General features: G+C 47.6%; 3 protein-coding genes across 3 annotated transcripts; 1 reads left to right on the top strand and 2 right to left on the bottom strand.

Annotated features, from left to right (window-relative positions):
- Positions 1-1739: 1739 nt before the first annotated feature.
- LOC134289744 (probable cytochrome P450 9f2) lies at positions 1740-3810 on the bottom strand. The gene is made up of 2 exons (XM_062856182.1): positions 3525-3810; positions 1740-3456 (listed from the first exon to the last, which is right to left on the bottom strand). The coding sequence occupies exons 1-2, from the start codon at positions 3734-3736 to the stop codon at positions 2058-2060; spliced, it is 1611 nt and encodes a 536-aa protein (XP_062712166.1). The 5' UTR covers positions 3737-3810; the 3' UTR covers positions 1740-2057.
- Positions 3811-5699: 1889 nt separating this feature from the next.
- LOC134291019 (uncharacterized) lies at positions 5700-10501 on the bottom strand. The gene is made up of 2 exons (XM_062858271.1): positions 10459-10501; positions 5700-9184 (listed from the first exon to the last, which is right to left on the bottom strand). The coding sequence occupies exons 1-2, from the start codon at positions 10499-10501 to the stop codon at positions 5700-5702; spliced, it is 3528 nt and encodes a 1175-aa protein (XP_062714255.1).
- Positions 10502-10622: 121 nt separating this feature from the next.
- On the top strand, positions 10623-17356 carry LOC134291018 (uncharacterized). Its single transcript, XM_062858270.1, has 5 exons — positions 10623-10876; positions 10943-12337; positions 13164-13239; positions 15577-15827; positions 15891-17356. Exons 1-5 carry the CDS (start codon positions 10665-10667, stop codon positions 17287-17289), a joined length of 3333 nt encoding a protein of 1110 aa, XP_062714254.1. The 5' UTR covers positions 10623-10664; the 3' UTR covers positions 17290-17356.
- The last annotated feature ends 203 nt before the right edge of the window (positions 17357-17559 follow it).

Below are 17559 nucleotides of genomic sequence, written 5' to 3'. Positions count from 1 at the left end.
GAATTCTAACAGGAATTCCTCTGGGAATTCCACCAGGAATTCCACTAGGAACTCCTCTGGGAATTTCAACAGGAATTCTTCTGAGAATTTAAACAGGAATTCCTCCAAGAATTCCACCAGGAATTCCTCCAAGAATTCCACCAGGAATTCCTCTGGGAATTCCTCCAGGAATTTCTCTGGGAATTTCACACGGAATTCCACTAGGAATTCATCGAAGCAATTCCTCTGAAAATTCCACCAGGTATTCTTCTGAGAATTCAACCAAGAATTCCTCTGGGAATTCCACCATGAATTCTTCTGGGAATTCCACTAGGAATTCCTCTGTGAATTTCAACAGGGATTCTTTTGGGGATTTCAACAAAAATTCCACCAGGAATTCTTCTGGGAATTCGACTAGGAATTCTAGCAGGAATTTTATCAGGAATTCCACCAGCAATTCCTCTGGGAATTCCGCTGGGCGTTTCACCACGAATTCTTCTGGGAATTCCACCTGGAATTCCTCTGGGAATTTCAACAGGAATTCTTCTGGGAATTTCAACAAAAAATCATGTGGGAATTCTACCAGGAATTCCACCAGGATTTCCATAAGGAATTCCACCAGGAATTCCACCAGCAATTGCTTTGGGAATTCCGCTGGGCATTTCACCAGGAATTCCTCTGGGAATTCCACCAGGAATTCCTCTAGAAATTCCACCAGGAATGTCTTTGGAAATTCCACCAGAAATTCTCTGGCAATCCATTAGAAACCCCTCTGGGATAATCCTACCAAAATTCATCTGGAAATTTCATCAGGAATTCACCTGATAATTTCAGCAGGAATGCATCTGGAAGTACCACCAGGAACGGTTCTAGGAATTCCACCCAGAATGCCTCTGGGAATTCTTCCAAGAATTTTTTTTTTGGGAATTTCGCTGGATGTTCCTTTGGAAATTCTTCCAGGAATCGCTCTGGGAATTCCACTAGAGATTCCTCTGAACATTCTACCAGAAATTCAATTGGAAACCAGAAATATAGGCAGGACTTCTTCTAGGAATTCCGCAAGGAGTACGTCTAGGAATTCCTGCAGGGATCCTTCGAGTTTGGAGTTCTTTCTAGAAATTTTACAAGGAATTCCTCTAAGAATTCCCCCACAAATGCACAAAGAATTACATCAGAAATTCTGATGGAGATATATCTGGGGATTCATCCAGTAATTCCTTTGTAAATTATTCTAAGAATTGATCCATAAACATTTTTGGAAAGTCCTTGGTAATCTTCCGGAAAGCTCTGAGCATTTCTCCAGAAATTCATCTGAGAATCAATCGACCAATACCTTCAGGAGCTCTTCAAGCAGTTTCATTCTCGGAGATTCCTCGGGGAATTTCTTTGAAAATTTCTGCAGAAATTCTCCTGAATTTTTTTTTTTTTGAACGCTCCTGGGAATTTTTTTTTCGAGAAACTCCAGAGAATTCCAGGAAATCCTTCAGGGATTCGCCTGGGGTTTAATCCAGAAATTAATATGAGAATCTATTCAGGAATAACTGGGAGTGCTTTTAGACATTCTAAGAAGAATTTCTCTGGGAATTCCTCCAGAAATTCTTCGGGAAACCCCTCTTGAAGTTCATCTACAAGTTTTTTTTACTAATTTCTTCAGCAATCACTTCCGAACAATCGCTACAGGAATTCTAGTAGAACATTTTCCACACAGTGATGGATACGATTTTTCAGATAGTTTAGGAATATTTAATACTAATAGCATGTAAAACACATTTGATTACGGTGCCCGTTTATTCGCTTTCTTTGTTCTTTATGGTCCATCTGAACTAGTGTGCTATAATATCACAGTCGATCTTGCTACATGAAGAAAAGACTTCCAAGTTTGACTTTGTTTACCAAAATTGACCACCTTGAATAGCCGGTAAGCTTTGATTTGTAATCACATAAGATTAGACTTGTTATCACAGGAGGCGGACTTTTCCATAGCAACCGGTCACCTCTCGTCCCATTATCAATGGATTTCACATGTTTTCAACCCACCCCAATGCGTAGATAAGGGGTGAGGCCTCTGGGCAACTGCGCTATTGCCGAGCTCTAGGCTTGAACTCTATATGCATCCCTTTGGCCGGAATAACGTCGAAACCTTTCGCAAGCACCGGTGGAACTTCCGTTTTGCTGCACCGTTCGAACGAGAAGCTTCCCAGCATGTAATACAGAATGGTCTTCACCTCGGCCAGTGCAAACCTTGACCCGATACAGTTTCGTGGACCAATACCGAACGGTAGGTAAGCTCCCGTATTGATGCTTCCCTTCCGTTCGTCACTGAACCGGTCCGGGTCGAACTTCTTCGGTTGCGGGAAATACTCTGGATCATGATGGAGGCCCTGAACCGGGATCCAGACGGTTGATCCCTTCTCGATCGTGTATCTCTTTCCGTTTCCTTCATCGAGTACGTAGTCTTTGACGCAAACTCGATCGGTCGACGGCGCTGGCGGCCACATACGCAGTGCCTCGGATATTACCATGTCCATGTACTTCATCTTCTGCATCGCATCATACGTAAGAGGTTTACCACCCAGGGAGGATCGTGTTGCTTGGATCTCTTCGTACAGCTTCTGTTGAACTTCTGGATTGATGGCGAGTTCATAAGCAGTGTAGAGCAGCGAGGTCGAAACCGTGTCGAACCCAGCTAGGAAGAAGATTAAGCATTGTGCGACCATTTCCACATCCGTCATCGCTGTGGTGATCGTGGATTTCCCGACTTCCGATTCTTGTACCGTGGCGAACCCTTCTGCTTGCTGATCAGTTTCCTTTTGATGTTTTAGAGTACCTTTCTTAGCTTGAATCAACAGATTGATCATATCTGGTCGAACGATGCCTCGCTGTTCACGGTCTTTGATCGCATCCAAGATCAATGTTTTGAAGAAGGTATTCTGCTCCTCGTCGGTAATGTCCCATCCGAAGTATGCCATCAACCACGGGGCAAGCTGATGTCCCATGAATCTCAACATAACGATTAGTCTGCCAAAATCTATCATCTTCTTCCCATTGACGAAGAACTCGTTCTCTCGATCGCGGGACGATTCGACCTGCAACCCGAACGCACACGTCGCAATCACATCGTTTGCAAACCTCGAAAACACATCTTTCACCTCGTACACCTGCGCTCCGTTTTTGGCTGCCTGTTCTTCGTAGTACTTCACCGCCCGCTCCACACTATCCACGATCAGTTCAAACATGTATCGCATCTTGCTTCCGGAAAACGCCGGACTCAACGTTGCCCGCATCGTTTTCCAGCGTTGTCCAGTCAACGAGAACAACGTCTTCCCCGTCAGTAGATTTGGATGATCGTAGTTCGAGTTTCCGAATCCCTGCACATGATCGGAAAAGTGATCGAAGTCCTTCACGCCCACCTGCTTGATCAGCTCCGGATCGCGGATGACATACGTCGGTGTCATCAGGTCGAACATACCGAACACTCTGAAATCGCCAAAACCGAGACAATTAGTGATTCCGTATCATCGAACTTACTCCGGCAACATACTTACTTAACCCCAGAATACTTGGCGTACATCGTCTGGATAAACTCCGACAACGGCACTCGCTGCAGCATCAGATCACCTACGCTTCCGAAAATCGGTACGGCCGCCATCGAAGGAATCGGCTTGTCGTGGAAATAGCCATGTCTCCGCGTCAACAGGTAGTACAAGGACCCCATTAGGGCAACAACAGCTCCAAAGTAGAACAGATGAACCTCCATTGCGATCAAGATCTCGCTTCAAACTGGATAGATTTGGCTTGGGCGTGGGTCACTTAAACCGCGACGGACGCGGCGTTACCGGTAAATATAATCGGGATTACGTGTGAAGCGTTCTCTTGCGATGACTGTGTCGGCGGCGTCTTCCATAAATGGAAAGCACTTATCAGCTGGGAGATAAGCGTGCCATACTTGGGCATTAGGACACGAGCCGCTGTTTGATTTGCAGATATGAGGAAGAGGTGCTAGATATCGTGAACGAATTTCGTAACTAGTAGAAATTCTATATCTGATAACTTTAGAAAGTCATAGAACTTTGATCTTCGAAATACTTGAAAGATTCGAAGACTCATAATGATACTTTTTAGAGTTCAACATAACCTGAGGTTACAAATCTATGCTAAGCAGATGTGTTATGTTTTACGTGAAATATTTCATCATTAATTGCTGGAAGAATTTTTCGATAAATTACTGGAAAAATAATTGTTCCGACAGGATCCAACTTCGAACGGATTTCGGACTGGAAAACTGAACGCGACACTGAATTCACTGAGTAAGAACACTTTATTGTGCGGGCTAAAAAACTGATTCGGTACAACCGTAATTTATTTGTTCTTCAAAACACGGTCGCGATGAACGATAGGTACGCGCGCACGGTCGATTGCGAGATAACTGGTCTATATTGCATTACAATGTATAGCTTGAACCTACATCTAATGAGATGTAGGTTGATCGGGAGACAAGAGATACTGAGAGAAATTCTCTTATGTGGAACCTATGCTAATTTGGTATTAGGGTGCGACAGAATTCAACTACGTATAAACATACCGCCCACCTTGGAATCTAAGCGATTTCAAATAGTATTGCTTAAACTAAATCTTATGCTACACTGACTGCTGCTACTGTGCTACACGATGACTTCGGGAGTCCGACGACTGCTCTACAGCTGAACACTGCTGCGCTTCTTCTACGGTTCTGCCAACACGGATACACTTGAGGGACGGGCTACCACGGTTGTGGTTGTTTCACACGGATGACCGAACACGAATCCGCTGGACGGTTGTCCCACAGACGGATCGCCGGTAATCCCACGGACGGAAGTACGACTGTCCCACGGCCGGATGCCGCGGATCTACGATGGGAAGGCTATCCTGAAAGATGAGAGGGTGCTTGTTCATCTACATAACCCAAATCTAAATAGACTTCCCTGGAAGCGGAGGCCTCCTGGCCTCCGCGGGCACCGAAGCACCAACGATGTCCCGGATCCCTGATCGAACGTCGATACGCCGAGCGGTATCCAGGTTGACGGTATAACGGATGATGGAGTCCACGGTCCACAGGCAAGCAAACGGAAACACTATCTGGAAAATGAGAGGGTGCTTTTTCACCTATATAACCCAAGCATAAAATGACTTGCCTGGAGCGGAGGCCTCCTGGCCTCCGCGGGTGCCAAAGCACCGACGATGTCCCGGTCGCGCAATGGTGAAGCTTCAGTAGGGCGGACGATGCAGACGCATTCTACGTTGACGAGCCGATGATGCGGTCGCCAGCGGATCTAGAGGTGCCATGGATACTCCTTCACCACGAACGCATGGATGCAACGCCTCTGCTACCTTGGCAAATGGAAATGGCGACATAATCGGGAACGCTTCAAAATGCCGGACAGGACGGCACCGTGGACTTCACACATGCAGAACGATACGATTATTGCTGGCCACTGAATGACCAACAGCTGACTGGATACTAATATTGTAGACCTCAAGCGGTTCCGGTAGGCAGGAAGTTGGAACGAGTTGGCAGTTCAAAAAAGCAGTAGAATTGACGAATAGAATGCAGATTAGATCTGCTCAGACTCCAGGTTGTCGCGGATCGGAAGGACGCAAATTTTCGAAATGGCCCTCTGATACTCGCCGTCCTGGGCCTTCACAGTAACAACGCGTATGTTACCATCTGATCCGGGGTGAATCTAAATGACGCGGCCCAATTTCCACCTTAGTGGCGGAAGCTTGTCTTCCTTGAGTAGGACTAGCGTTCCAACAGAGATATTGTCCCGTTTCCGGGTCCATTTGGTCCGGTTATGGAGATCGGACAGGTACTGAGTGGACCACTTGGTCCGGATTTGCTGAACGTAGTCTTGCGCTTGCTGCCACATTGACAGCCGATTCCGCTGCAGATCTTCTAGAGATGGCTCTGGAACTGCTGTCAACGGTCGCTGAACCAGGAAGTGACCTGGCGTCAACGCTTCGAAGTCCAACGGATCATTACTGACCGGCGTGAGGGGCCGGGAGTTGAGGATCGCTTCAACTTGTGGCAACACGGTGATCATCTCGTCGTACTGCAGCACACGGTCGCCGATGGTACGCTTGAAATGACCCTTGAAGGACTTCACGGCGGCCTCCCAAAGACCACCGAAGTTGGGAGATCTTGCTGGAATGAAGCGGAATTTTATGCCGTCCTCGATCGCTCCACGGACGATGGACTCCTGGAACGTTTGGTCGATGAACAGCTGTCGTAATTCATCCAGTTGGCGCTTGGCTCCCACGAAGTTTGTGGCGTTGTCGCACATGACCAGGATCGGTTTTCCTCTGCGAGCCACGAACCTTTTGAAGGCGGCAAGGAAGGCTTCGCTGGTAAGATCGCTAGCCAACTCGAGATGGACTGCCTTCGTAACGAGGCAGATGAAAATGGCGACGTAATGTTTCGTGGGAGTCGCGCGGCGAACAGGGTATTTGATCAGGAACGGTCCGCAATAATCCACGCCTACTCTAAGGAATGGAGGTGCCGGAGAGACTCGTTCCGACGGAAGATCGGCCATAAGCTGGTCTAGCACCTTCGGCCTGGTTCGGAAGCAACGAACGCATTCGTGTAACACAGAGTTGGCAAGACTCCTGATGCGCGTGATCCAGAAGCGCTCACGAACGGTAGACACGAGAAGCTGCAATCCGGAATGGAAGTGCTTGCAGTGGTAGTGATGCAGGATCAACCTTGCCAGTGGATGATGGTGGCTCAAAATCATCGGATGTTTCCGACTCGCTGACACTGGCGCCTTGGCTAGTCTGCCTCCCACACAGAGGATTCCACTGACGAGAACTGGATTCAACTTGCTTATCGAAGACGATGGACTGACTGGATTGTTCTTGTTCAACGCTGCTATCTCAGCTGGAAAGGCTTCTTGTTGCGCCAGCTGAACCAGGAATGTCAAGGCCTGCTCGTGTTCGGGGAACGTCAGAAACCCTGTGCGTCTGTCCTGTCTGTGCTGTGTGTTGTGCACGAACCGGCGGATGCCAGCGACCAACCTGACTAAACTGAACAGCGATGAACGGAGACTGAATATTTCACTAACGGACTCAGCCGTCACTGGGAGCGCAACGACCTTCTTCTCTTCCAGTATGGCAGGATCGATTTCCTCTTCTGGAGCCTTGGACGGCCAGACGCTCGCGTCCTGACGAAGCCACAGCGGTCCCTCGAACCATAGCCTTTCGTACTGCAGCTGAGCTGGTGTCATTCCCCGAGAGATGATGTCGGCGGGATTTTCTTCACCGGCTACGTGGTTCCACGGGCATCCTTTCGTGGCGTGTTGGATTTCCGACACACGATTCGCAACAAACATCTGCCACCGTGACGGCAGCGACGAGAGCCAGTACATCACGATCGTCGAATCGGTCCAAAAGAAGGCGGTGTGCTGAATTGCTGTGCTGGCGACGAACTTTTCGTATAGGTGACTGAGCAGCAATGCTCCGGAGAGTTCCAGCCGGGGAGTGGTCTGAACCCTTTTCTTCCGCTTCAGATCTTCGAGTGGTGCGACCTTGGACTTGGCTGTGATGAGGCGCACTTCTACGGAACCGCCGAAGGTAGTACTACGGAGGTAGAGGCATGCTCCATACGCCTTGTTTGAAGCATCGCAGAAGCCATGAACCTGAACGGAAGCCAGATCCGTACTGAACGCCACCCACCGAGGAATCGATAACGACGAAAGGGCGGAGAGATTTCTCCTATACTCGATCCAAAAATTCTGGAATGCTTCGGGTAACGGTTCGTCCCAGTCGCACTTCTGCTTCCACAGGTCTTGAACGAATATCTTCGCTGCGACGATGACAGGTCCCACCAGGCCGATGGGATCGAATAAACGAGCTGTGTCCGCAAGCACAATTCGCTTGGTGATAGGTGCCTCTGAGTTCCACACAGGTGGACGGAAGAGAAAACTGTCTGAAGTGGTGTCCCAGAGCAGCCCGAGTGTCTTCACTGGAGTGTTCGCAGTATCCAGCTCAAGCTCCGGCCGGCGGTCGACGAGATTCTCTGGTAACTGATCCATGAGTGCGCTGGAATTGGAGTTCCATTTTCGCAAAGTGAAACCACCGGAGGACGCAAGCTCGAGCATTTCGCTGGTTAGCTGCATAGCGGCTTCAATGCTATCGGCTCCGCTCAGCATATCGTCGACATAGTAATTCTCCTTCATTGCCTTCGCCGCCACAGGATATCTCTCGGCCTCAAGTTCTGCCAGCCGTTGCAGACACTTGGTCGCCAAGTACGGAGCACATGCTGTCCCATACGTTACTGTAGCTAACTGATACGTGCGGATAGGTTCGTTCGGAGTATCCCTCCACAGAATGCACTGGAGCCGTTGATCTGAGGGATAGACGAGGATCATCCGATACATTTTCTCCACGTCTGCGACGACGGCTATTCGGTGGAGACGGAAACGCAGTTGAATCGCCAGCAGGTCATCCTGAACGACGGGTCCGACCATCAGGGCATCGTTTAACGAGACTCCTGTGGAAGTTTTGCAGGATGCGTCGAATACTACCCGCAGCTTCGTCGTGGTACTGTCTAGCTTCAACACTGCGTGATGCGGAAGGAAGTAGATGGGAAAGTCTGGATCTTCGCTGCCCACCTGCTTCATATGGCCAAGCTGCTCATATTCTCGGATGAACTGATGGTACTGAGTCTTCAGCTCGGGGTTGGCTTCTAGTCGTCGTTCCAAGGCTAAGAAACGTTTAGTGGCAATCGTTTCACACTCGCCAAGCTGCTGCATGACAAACTCCTTCTTCGGCAACGACACTATGAATCTGCCACTGCTATCCCGAGTTGTTGTCTCGTCGAAGATGGTCTCGCACGTTGATTCTTCTACCGACTGGATGCTACTGGACTTGCAGGACTCCAACTCCCAGAAGCGTGCTAGCTGGTCCTGGATGTCCGCTAGCGTGCAAGAAACCGAAACTGCTTGCGTTGGACTCACTGGTTGATCAGGAATGCGTCCTGAAACAATCCAACCGAAGACAGTATTCTGCAGAGTTGGTCCCTCCTCGCTGATCTTGCTTCGTCCTTCGGTGAGAAGATCGTAGAAATACTCGGCACCGATGATGATGTCGAGCTGCTCGGGCTCACAGAACTGTGGATCGGCCAACACGATGCTGGATGGCGGCTTCCATTGACCGACGCTGACTCTTTGGACTGGCAGAGTGGCGAATCTCTGCGGGATTCCTTGGAAGGAACTCCCTGCGGGATTCCTTGGAAGGAACTCCCTGCGGGATTCCTTGGAACGAACTCCCTGCGGGATTCAAGGGAAGGAACTCCCAGCGGGATTCCTGGGAAGGTACTCCCTGCGGGATTCCTTGGAAGGAACTCCCTGCGCGGGATTCCTTGGAAGGAACTCCCTGCGCGGGATTCCTTGGAAGGAACTCCCTGCGCGGGATTCCTTGGAAGGAACTCCCTGTGCGGGATTCCTTAGAAGGAACTCCCTGCGGGATTCCTTGGAAGGAACTCCCTGCGGGATTCCTTGGAAGGAACTCCCTGCGCGGGATTCCTTGGAAGGAACTCCCTGCGCGGGATTCCTTGGAAGGAACTCCCTGCGCGGGATTCCTTGGAAGGAACTCCCTGCGCGGGATTCCTTGGAAGGAACTCCCTGCGCGGGATTCCTTGGAAGGAACTCCCTGCGCGGGATTCCTTGGAAGGAACTCCCTGTGCGGGATTCTTTGGAAGGAACTCCCTGCGCGGGATTCCTTGGAAGGAACTCCCTGCGCGGGATTCCTTGGAAGGAACTCCCTGCGCGGGATTCCTTGGAAGGAACTCCCTGCGCGGGATTCCTTGGAAGGAACTCCCTGCGCAGGATTCCTTGGAAGGAACTCCCTGCGCGGGATTCCTTGGAAGGGACTCCCTGCACGGGATTCCTTGGAAGGAACTCCCTGCGGGATTCCTTGGAAGGAACTCCCTGCGGGATTCCTTGGAAGGAACTCCCTGCGGGATTCCTTGGAAGGAACTCCCTGCGGGATTCCTCAGCAGGAACTCCCTGCGGTGTTCTTGGAAGGAACTTCCTGCGAGATTCCTGGAAGGAACTCCTTGCGGGATTCCTTGGAAGGAACTCCCTGCGGGATTCCTTAAATTCAATCTTGATTTCGTTCTCCAGTGGATATTCGCATGGATATTGAATGGTGAGCTCGTTCCATATTATTGAAAAATACGTGTATGACATCTATACAGGAGTCTTAGATGAACTGCGAAATGAAATTCTCACCAAATTCCGGTGAGCCTAGTACTGATCTAACAGTTAGAACAGTCAAGCAACTCGATGAGATACGACAGATTTTCAATAATTTTCAAACTGTTTGACTGATAAAAAAAGACATGCTCCCAGCAGTAAGAACCAACGTAGATAATTTCTCCCGCACCCGATAAGACAAGGTGTTTCCCTATATGCATATCAAAATACAGTCTCCCCTGTGGCAAACAAGTTCGCACTCGTTCCCGTGCGCAATGACTTTGAATTTCCATTATCATGACAATGGCATTTCTAATAAAGGCAAAGAAAGATTCCTATTCCAGAGCTCCTAGGCACAATCGCCGTCCGTCGCCGTATCAATTTATCACTGATTACAATATTTAAACTCGCTGCTATCACCGCGCCCGTCCAGTTTCGTATCAAGCCTCACCCGAAATGGAAGTGGATCTCCTGCATGTGGCGGTCCTGGTGGCGATTGTCGCCTACCTGTACCGCTGGATAACCCGTAGCAATGGCTACTTCCACGACAAGCCGATCCCCTCGATGGCCGTGACACCGTTCTTCGGGGCGTCGGGACCTCTCTTGCTGCGGAAGGTCACCTTCACCGACTTTGTCCAGAATGTATACAACAAATACCCGGGAGTGAAGTAAGTACCGCCGTCGTGATTGAAGATCATGTCTCGATTATCTAACCTTCCAATCCGTCTACGCAGAGTGTTCGGAATGTTCGAAACGATCACGCCTTTCTTCGTGATCCGCGACCCGGAGCTGATCAAGCAGATCGGCATCAAGGACTTTGATCACTTCGTGGACCACAGGCCGACGTTCGGGGTGGACGATGAACATGCCGCACATCCGAAGGCGCTTTTCCGGAAGACGTTGTTCGCGATGAATGGTCAGCGGTGGAAGGAGATGCGAGCGACGCTGAGTCCGGCCTTTACCGGGAGCAAGATGCGGCAGATGTTTTCGCTGATGGGCGAATGCTGCAACGAAATGATGACGCATTTTCTGGGGAAGGCGAAGAGTTCCGGGGGAAGGGTGGAAGTGGAGATGAAGGATTTGTTGAGTCGGATCAGTATTAATGTGATTGCGTCGTGCGCGTTCGGGATCAAGGTGGATTGTTTCAAGGAGCAGGATCATGAGTTTTTGTACCACGGAAAGAAGATGATGGGTTTCGGAAGGCCGGTGGTGATTGCGAGGATGATGGCCATGCGAATCTTCCCGAAGTTTGCCGCAAAGTTCGGAATTGATTTGCTGGATCGGGAGCAAGCGGAATACTTTACGCATGTGTTCAGGGAAACGATTATGACTCGGGAAAGTAAGGGAGTTATCCGTCATGACATGATTGATCTGCTGCTGCAGGCTCGCAAGGGTATGCTGAAGTATCAGGAAGAGAAGGATGATCAGGAAGGGTTTGCTACGGTTCAGGAGTCGGACGTGGGCAAGGTGGACGTGTCGAAGAGTATGTCCGAAGCGGAAATGATTGCGCAGTGTTTGATATTCTTCCTCGGAGGGTTCGATACGGTGTCGACGTGTGCCATGTTCATGGCGTACGAGTTGGTTCGCAATCCGGAGGTTCAACAGAAGCTGTATGAGGAAGTGGTGCAGACAGATAAGGAACTAGGTGGAAAGCCTTTGAGCTACGATGCACTGCAGAAGATGAAATACATGGATATGGTGGTATCGGAAACTCTGCGGATGTGGCCCTTGGCACCGGCTGTAGATCGTCTGTGTACTCAGGACTACACCATTGATGACGGTCAGGGTGCGAGATTCACGATCGATAAGGGAACGTGCGTTTGGTTCCCGGCAGCCGGTCTGCACCATGATCCGCAGTACTTCCCCAATCCGGAGAGGTTCGACCCGGAGCGGTTCAACGACGAAAACAAACGGGACATCAACCTGGGCGCTTATCTGCCGTTCGGTATCGGTCCTAGGAACTGCATTGGATCGCGGTTCGCCCTGATGGAGGTCAAGGCCGTCATGTATTTCTTGCTGCTTAAGTTTTCGTTCGAACGAGGACCGAAGACCCAGATACCAATGCAACTACGGAAAGGATTTACCAACTTGGGACCGGAGAATGGAATGCACATGGAGCTGAAGCTACGGTAAACAGCGACAGTAGATAAGGTGGTTTCAATTTAGGCTTAGTTAGATAAGATAAGGCTTTCAATAAATATGTTTTAGGCGAAACCGGTTTTAGCGGTCATTGAAGACGCGTGTCTAGTTATACATGATTCATTTGGCATACCTGCAAATAGCTAGATTTCTCTTAACAATAAGGACAAGATGTTGTCAACCGACAACAATGGCTCGGATACATCGATCGAACACATAGAAGATAGCAAGATTGATAAGTCGTTCAAGTTGAATCAGGTCTTACAACTCATTGATCAAATTTTGTCCGAAAGTTTCCGTTGCAATGCCACTTGAGTGCGGCATTGACATTGAATCGAGGTACGTTTACGAAGGTGTTAGGGATTAGGGTTCTGTTTAAGACATGGTAATGACCTTTTGAGCTTGTGTATGGGTCTTCCAGAGCTCCCTTGTATAGAGGTCATCGTATCTACAAGCGTAACTAGCGATTTGTGGAAGAATTAAATGCAAAGCTCGTTTTTCCACAGCATCATGAGATAATGCTCAGACAAGTGGTCCCTTGAGTATAGGTCATCGCCAAGAACTCCCTTGAGTATAGGTCATCGAATCTACGGCCAACCATGTTTTACTTTAATGTAAGGTGCTTAAGAATCGTCGAAAACTCCCTAGGTAGGTCTACGGATCTACAAGGGTAACGAGTGATACTTTGAAGAATGAAAAACAAAGTTCATGCACGTGGAGCCTCTGACACCTACGTTGCGTCAAGTAGTAAAGTCAGTGGCTGTTCAAGGCGACCAAGAGCTCTTTGAGTTTCCGATCGGACATCGGATCTACTAGCGTAGTTAGTGATCTCATGAAGCATCATGAATATAATTTGTACACAAAGTCTCAATCCACCATGTTTTGCCTAGTGGTAAGTTCAATTATTGCCTAGGGAACCCCAAGAACTCCCGTAAATGTAGGTCATCTAGTCTGTAAGGGTAATAAGTAATTCTTTAAAGAGTTAAGAACAAAGTTCATACCCACACAGCTCTATGTACCTATGTTGTGTCAAGTGGTAAAATAAATGGCTTTTCAAGGTGTTCAAGTACTTCATAAAGTACAGGTTACCGAATCTACGAGCGTAACTAGTGATCTGTATTGTGCAAAAGGTTTATACTTAAATATCCATAAAGTGTTCCTGAAACTCCCTTCAGTCTTCCAAAATCGCCTGAAACCCCCTAAAACCTTCCTGAGACCCTCCTGATTGCAGTCTGAAACCCCTTAAATCCTCCTGCCTGAGGGATTTCAGGAAAGTCCCCTGAACTCTGCTCGCAACATGCTATGGGATGAGGCTATGATTCCTACTCCCGGTATTTTTTGTTGTTATAAGAAAAGTATTTTGACCGTGCTACCAGGTTCATGCTCCGTGTGTCCATTGTGAGGTTAGGCAGCCGCTATTTGAAGACGGTGTTCACTGTTCATGCCTTTTTTCATTTCAGTGGTGCCAATTGAACTAATTTTGAATCTCAGGTTTAAACATCATTTGCAGTCGTGGCCGCCATATCACAGTGATAGAGTTAGCTCTTTCACAGTTACAAGACGAAACTTCCATTTTTTTGGCGCCAGCATGTTATCTCACAAAAAGACAGTGTTGCCAGCTATCAAATTTATTGAGTCATAGAGTGTTAAACAATGGATAAAATATAGAGTGTCCTTCCCGGGACATCCCGGGACAAGAATTCCCGGGATTTGAGTGATTTCGGGATTTCCCGAATCCCGGGATATCATTTCAGAATTCCCGACAATCCCGGGAATCCCGGGATGAAGACAATTTGTAGATAAAACTGCCAAATATCAAGGCAAAAACTTTATCTGGCCATTTTCACTTTCGAAATATGAGCGGTTTTCTCACACATCACCATCGGGCTTTGGGCACTAGGTCATACTTGAAAAAAAAAAATCAATCATTAATGATAAACTTGGTATCATGTTATGCATTTCATTTATCTTTTTCTATTTATTGGTTTATTCAGTAGCAGCAAGAACAAACTGGACATAGCCCACATACCATATTACATTGTAATTTTGGAAATCTGAGACCAAACTTTTCCTATATTATGTAAATAATTTTAATTTTTCAGAAGAGAATTAATGAATCTCAATAACAAGTACAAAAAGTTTTAAAATTATGGAAAACCGCAATTGCAAAAAGAGTCCATCCTTTTGTATTGAAATATTCGGAAACTAAGAGTTCAAAAGGTACTCTAAAGTTATATTGAAGTGCGATTTTTACGATACATATCAACAATACAAACATCTTCCGTAGCGATATAATACAGATTATGATAATTATTTCTCTTAAACTATTACATTTTGGTAGAAATTTACTTGCAATAAATTACCTACTAAATAGTTGAAAACAGACTGTTCTTGGCGAACATAACGTTGATACTTTTATATGTATTTCGTTATTGACATGTGTACATCAAGTAGTAGTGCAGTACATTGTATAGACATTTTATAATACTTTTGTGATGGATACAGAAATAACCATAACTTAAAAAATGAATATTTCAACTGCACAAAAGCTAAAAAAATCAATCTTCTGGGTTTTATTGAAATTTAAAAAAAATCCCGGGATCCCGGGATTTCCCGGGATTAGCTAAGTGTTTTGTCCCGAATCCCGGGACACGAAAATTGGCCGGGAAATGGACACTCTAATAAAATATGAGGCGTACTACAACTATACCGAACATCAACTCGCTTATTTCATGTTGGATTTGAAATAACGACCATCATTTGATTTGATGAATTCAGTGTTGCCCGTGTTGCCAGTAATCAAATGTATTATTGGCCTCCTATAATGTCAATTTCACTTGAGTCACTTTACAACTTTGTTGAACATTCAAATAGTCTATCCTTCCGCGAAAGCTCGATCCGGGTCCCGCTCGAACACATCCAAACACAGCGGTTGATCCTTAAGATTGAAATAAGAATAGTTTGCGGAAGATCACTCTGTTATCTGATAAACAACCCGTCATTTCTCCCCACATATCGTATGAAAACAAAGATATCATACGCATGTGACTCTCTAGCGACAAACAAACACAGACTATCTAGACACCAAGATTATCAATTTTCATTATCATGGCACTATCCATAAATGGACGTGCTATCTCTCCTTGCTAGCCACTGACTACCTTTTATGCCAATTGTTGAATTTCAAAATTTATCGCCATTTGAATTGTCTTTCTTCGCTATCAGCTAGCGCCACTGGACCGCAGTTTCGTATCGTATTCCGACCAGAATGGAGGTCAATGTGATGTACCTGGCCGTGGTACTGGCCGTAGTTGCCTACCTGTACCGTTGGATAACGCGCAATAATGGCTACTTTCACGACAAACCGATCCCGTCGATGGCCGTTACGCCGTTTTTCGGCGTTTCAGCACCGTTGCTGCTGCGGAAGGTCACGTTCCCCGATTTTATCGAGACGTTGTACAACAAGTACCCCGGAGTGAAGTAAGTATGCGGTTCAGTGGGGTTTCATCAGCGGTTTAACTGACCTTCCTTCGTCTACCCCAGAGTATTCGGAATGTTCGAAACGATCACTCCGTTCTTCATGATCCGCGATCCGGAACTGATCAAGCAGATCGCCATCAAGGACTTCGATCACTTTGTGGACCATCGGCCGACGTTCGGGCTGTTCGACGACGAGAGTGCCGAGCACCCGAATGCCCTCTTCCGGAAGACTCTGTTCTCGATGACCGGACAGCGGTGGAAGGAGATGCGGGCGACGCTGAGTCCGGCCTTCACCGGGAGCAAGATGCGGCTGATGTTCTCGTTGATGGGCGAAAGCTTCGACGCGATGGTTGATCATTACGCGAAGAAGGCGGGGGGTTCGGGTCGGGTAGAGGTCGAAGTCAAGGACATGATCAGTCGCGTCAGTATCAATATTATTGCGTCGTGCGCGTTTGGGATCAAGGTGGATTGTTTCAAGGAACAGGATCATGAGTTCTTGTACCACGGTAGGAGGATGATGGATTTTGGAAGGCCGATTGTGATTGCAAGGTTGATGGCCATGCGTATTTTCCCGAAATTGTCTTCGAGGTTGGGGCTTGATCTGCTGGATACGGAGCAAGCGGAGTATTTCACCAAGGTGTTCCAGGAGACGATCAAGGCTCGTGAAAGTCATGGGGTCGTTCGTAACGATATGATCGATCTGCTGTTGCAGGCTCGCAAGGGTACGCTGAAGTTCCAGGAAGAGAAGGATGATCAGGAAGGGTTCGCTACGGTTCAGGAGTCGGACGTGGGTAAGGTGGATGTGTCGAAGAGTATGTCCGAAGCGGAAATGATCGCGCAGTGTTTGGTGTTCTTCCTCGGCGGGTTCGATACGGTGTCGTCCTGTGCCATGTTCACGGTATATGAGTTGGTTCGCAATCCGGAAGTTCAACAGAAGCTGTATGAGGAGGTGCTGGAGACGAGCAAAGAGCTCAACGGAAAGCCTTTGAGCTATGACGCGCTGCAGAAGATGAAGTACATGGACATGGTGGTGTCGGAAACTCTACGGCTGTGGCCCTTGGCACCGGCTACGGATCGTCTGTGCACTAAGGACTACACGATCGATGATGGTCAGGGTGTGAGATACACGATCGATAAGGGAACGTGCGTTTGGTTCCCGGCGGCTGGGCTGCATCGTGATCCGCAGTACTTCCCCAATCCGGAGCGGTTTGATCCGGAGCGGTTCAACGATGAAAACAAGCGGAACATCAATCTGGGAGCTTACATTCCGTTCGGTATTGGTCCAAGGAACTGCATTGGGTCGCGGTTTGCGTTGATGGAGGTCAAGGCCGTTATGTATTTCTTGATGCTTAAGTTTTCGATCGTTCGGGGACCGAACACCCAGATTCCGCTGCAGCTTCGGAAAGGGTTCACCAATTTGGGCCCGGAGAAGGGATTGTACGTGGAACTGAAATTAAGATAAGTAGATGCTAAGAATTGAAAAAAATGTTTTGAAAAAATTAAATAAAGCTCGTCATATTAACCTTGAACTCTCAATGTCATTTTTTTTTGAAGAGTTATGCAATGTAATGCGTTAACTGACAGTTTTTCAAAGGAAATGTCTAGTCATTGTACGGCACGAGTGTGAACTTGTTTGCTTGCTTGGAGACAGCTTTCTGATATGCATATAGGGTAACATCTTATCTTATCTGCTCGAAAGTAATTATCTATATTTGTTTATTCTTATTGTCTT

Source organism: Aedes albopictus, chromosome 3 (genome assembly GCF_035046485.1).
Source record: "Aedes albopictus strain Foshan chromosome 3, AalbF5, whole genome shotgun sequence".
Classification (NCBI taxonomy): Eukaryota; Metazoa; Arthropoda; class Insecta; order Diptera; family Culicidae; genus Aedes; species Aedes albopictus.
The sequence above is the reverse complement of the archived record's forward strand: the minus strand, read 5'-3'. Positions and strand labels throughout refer to the sequence as shown.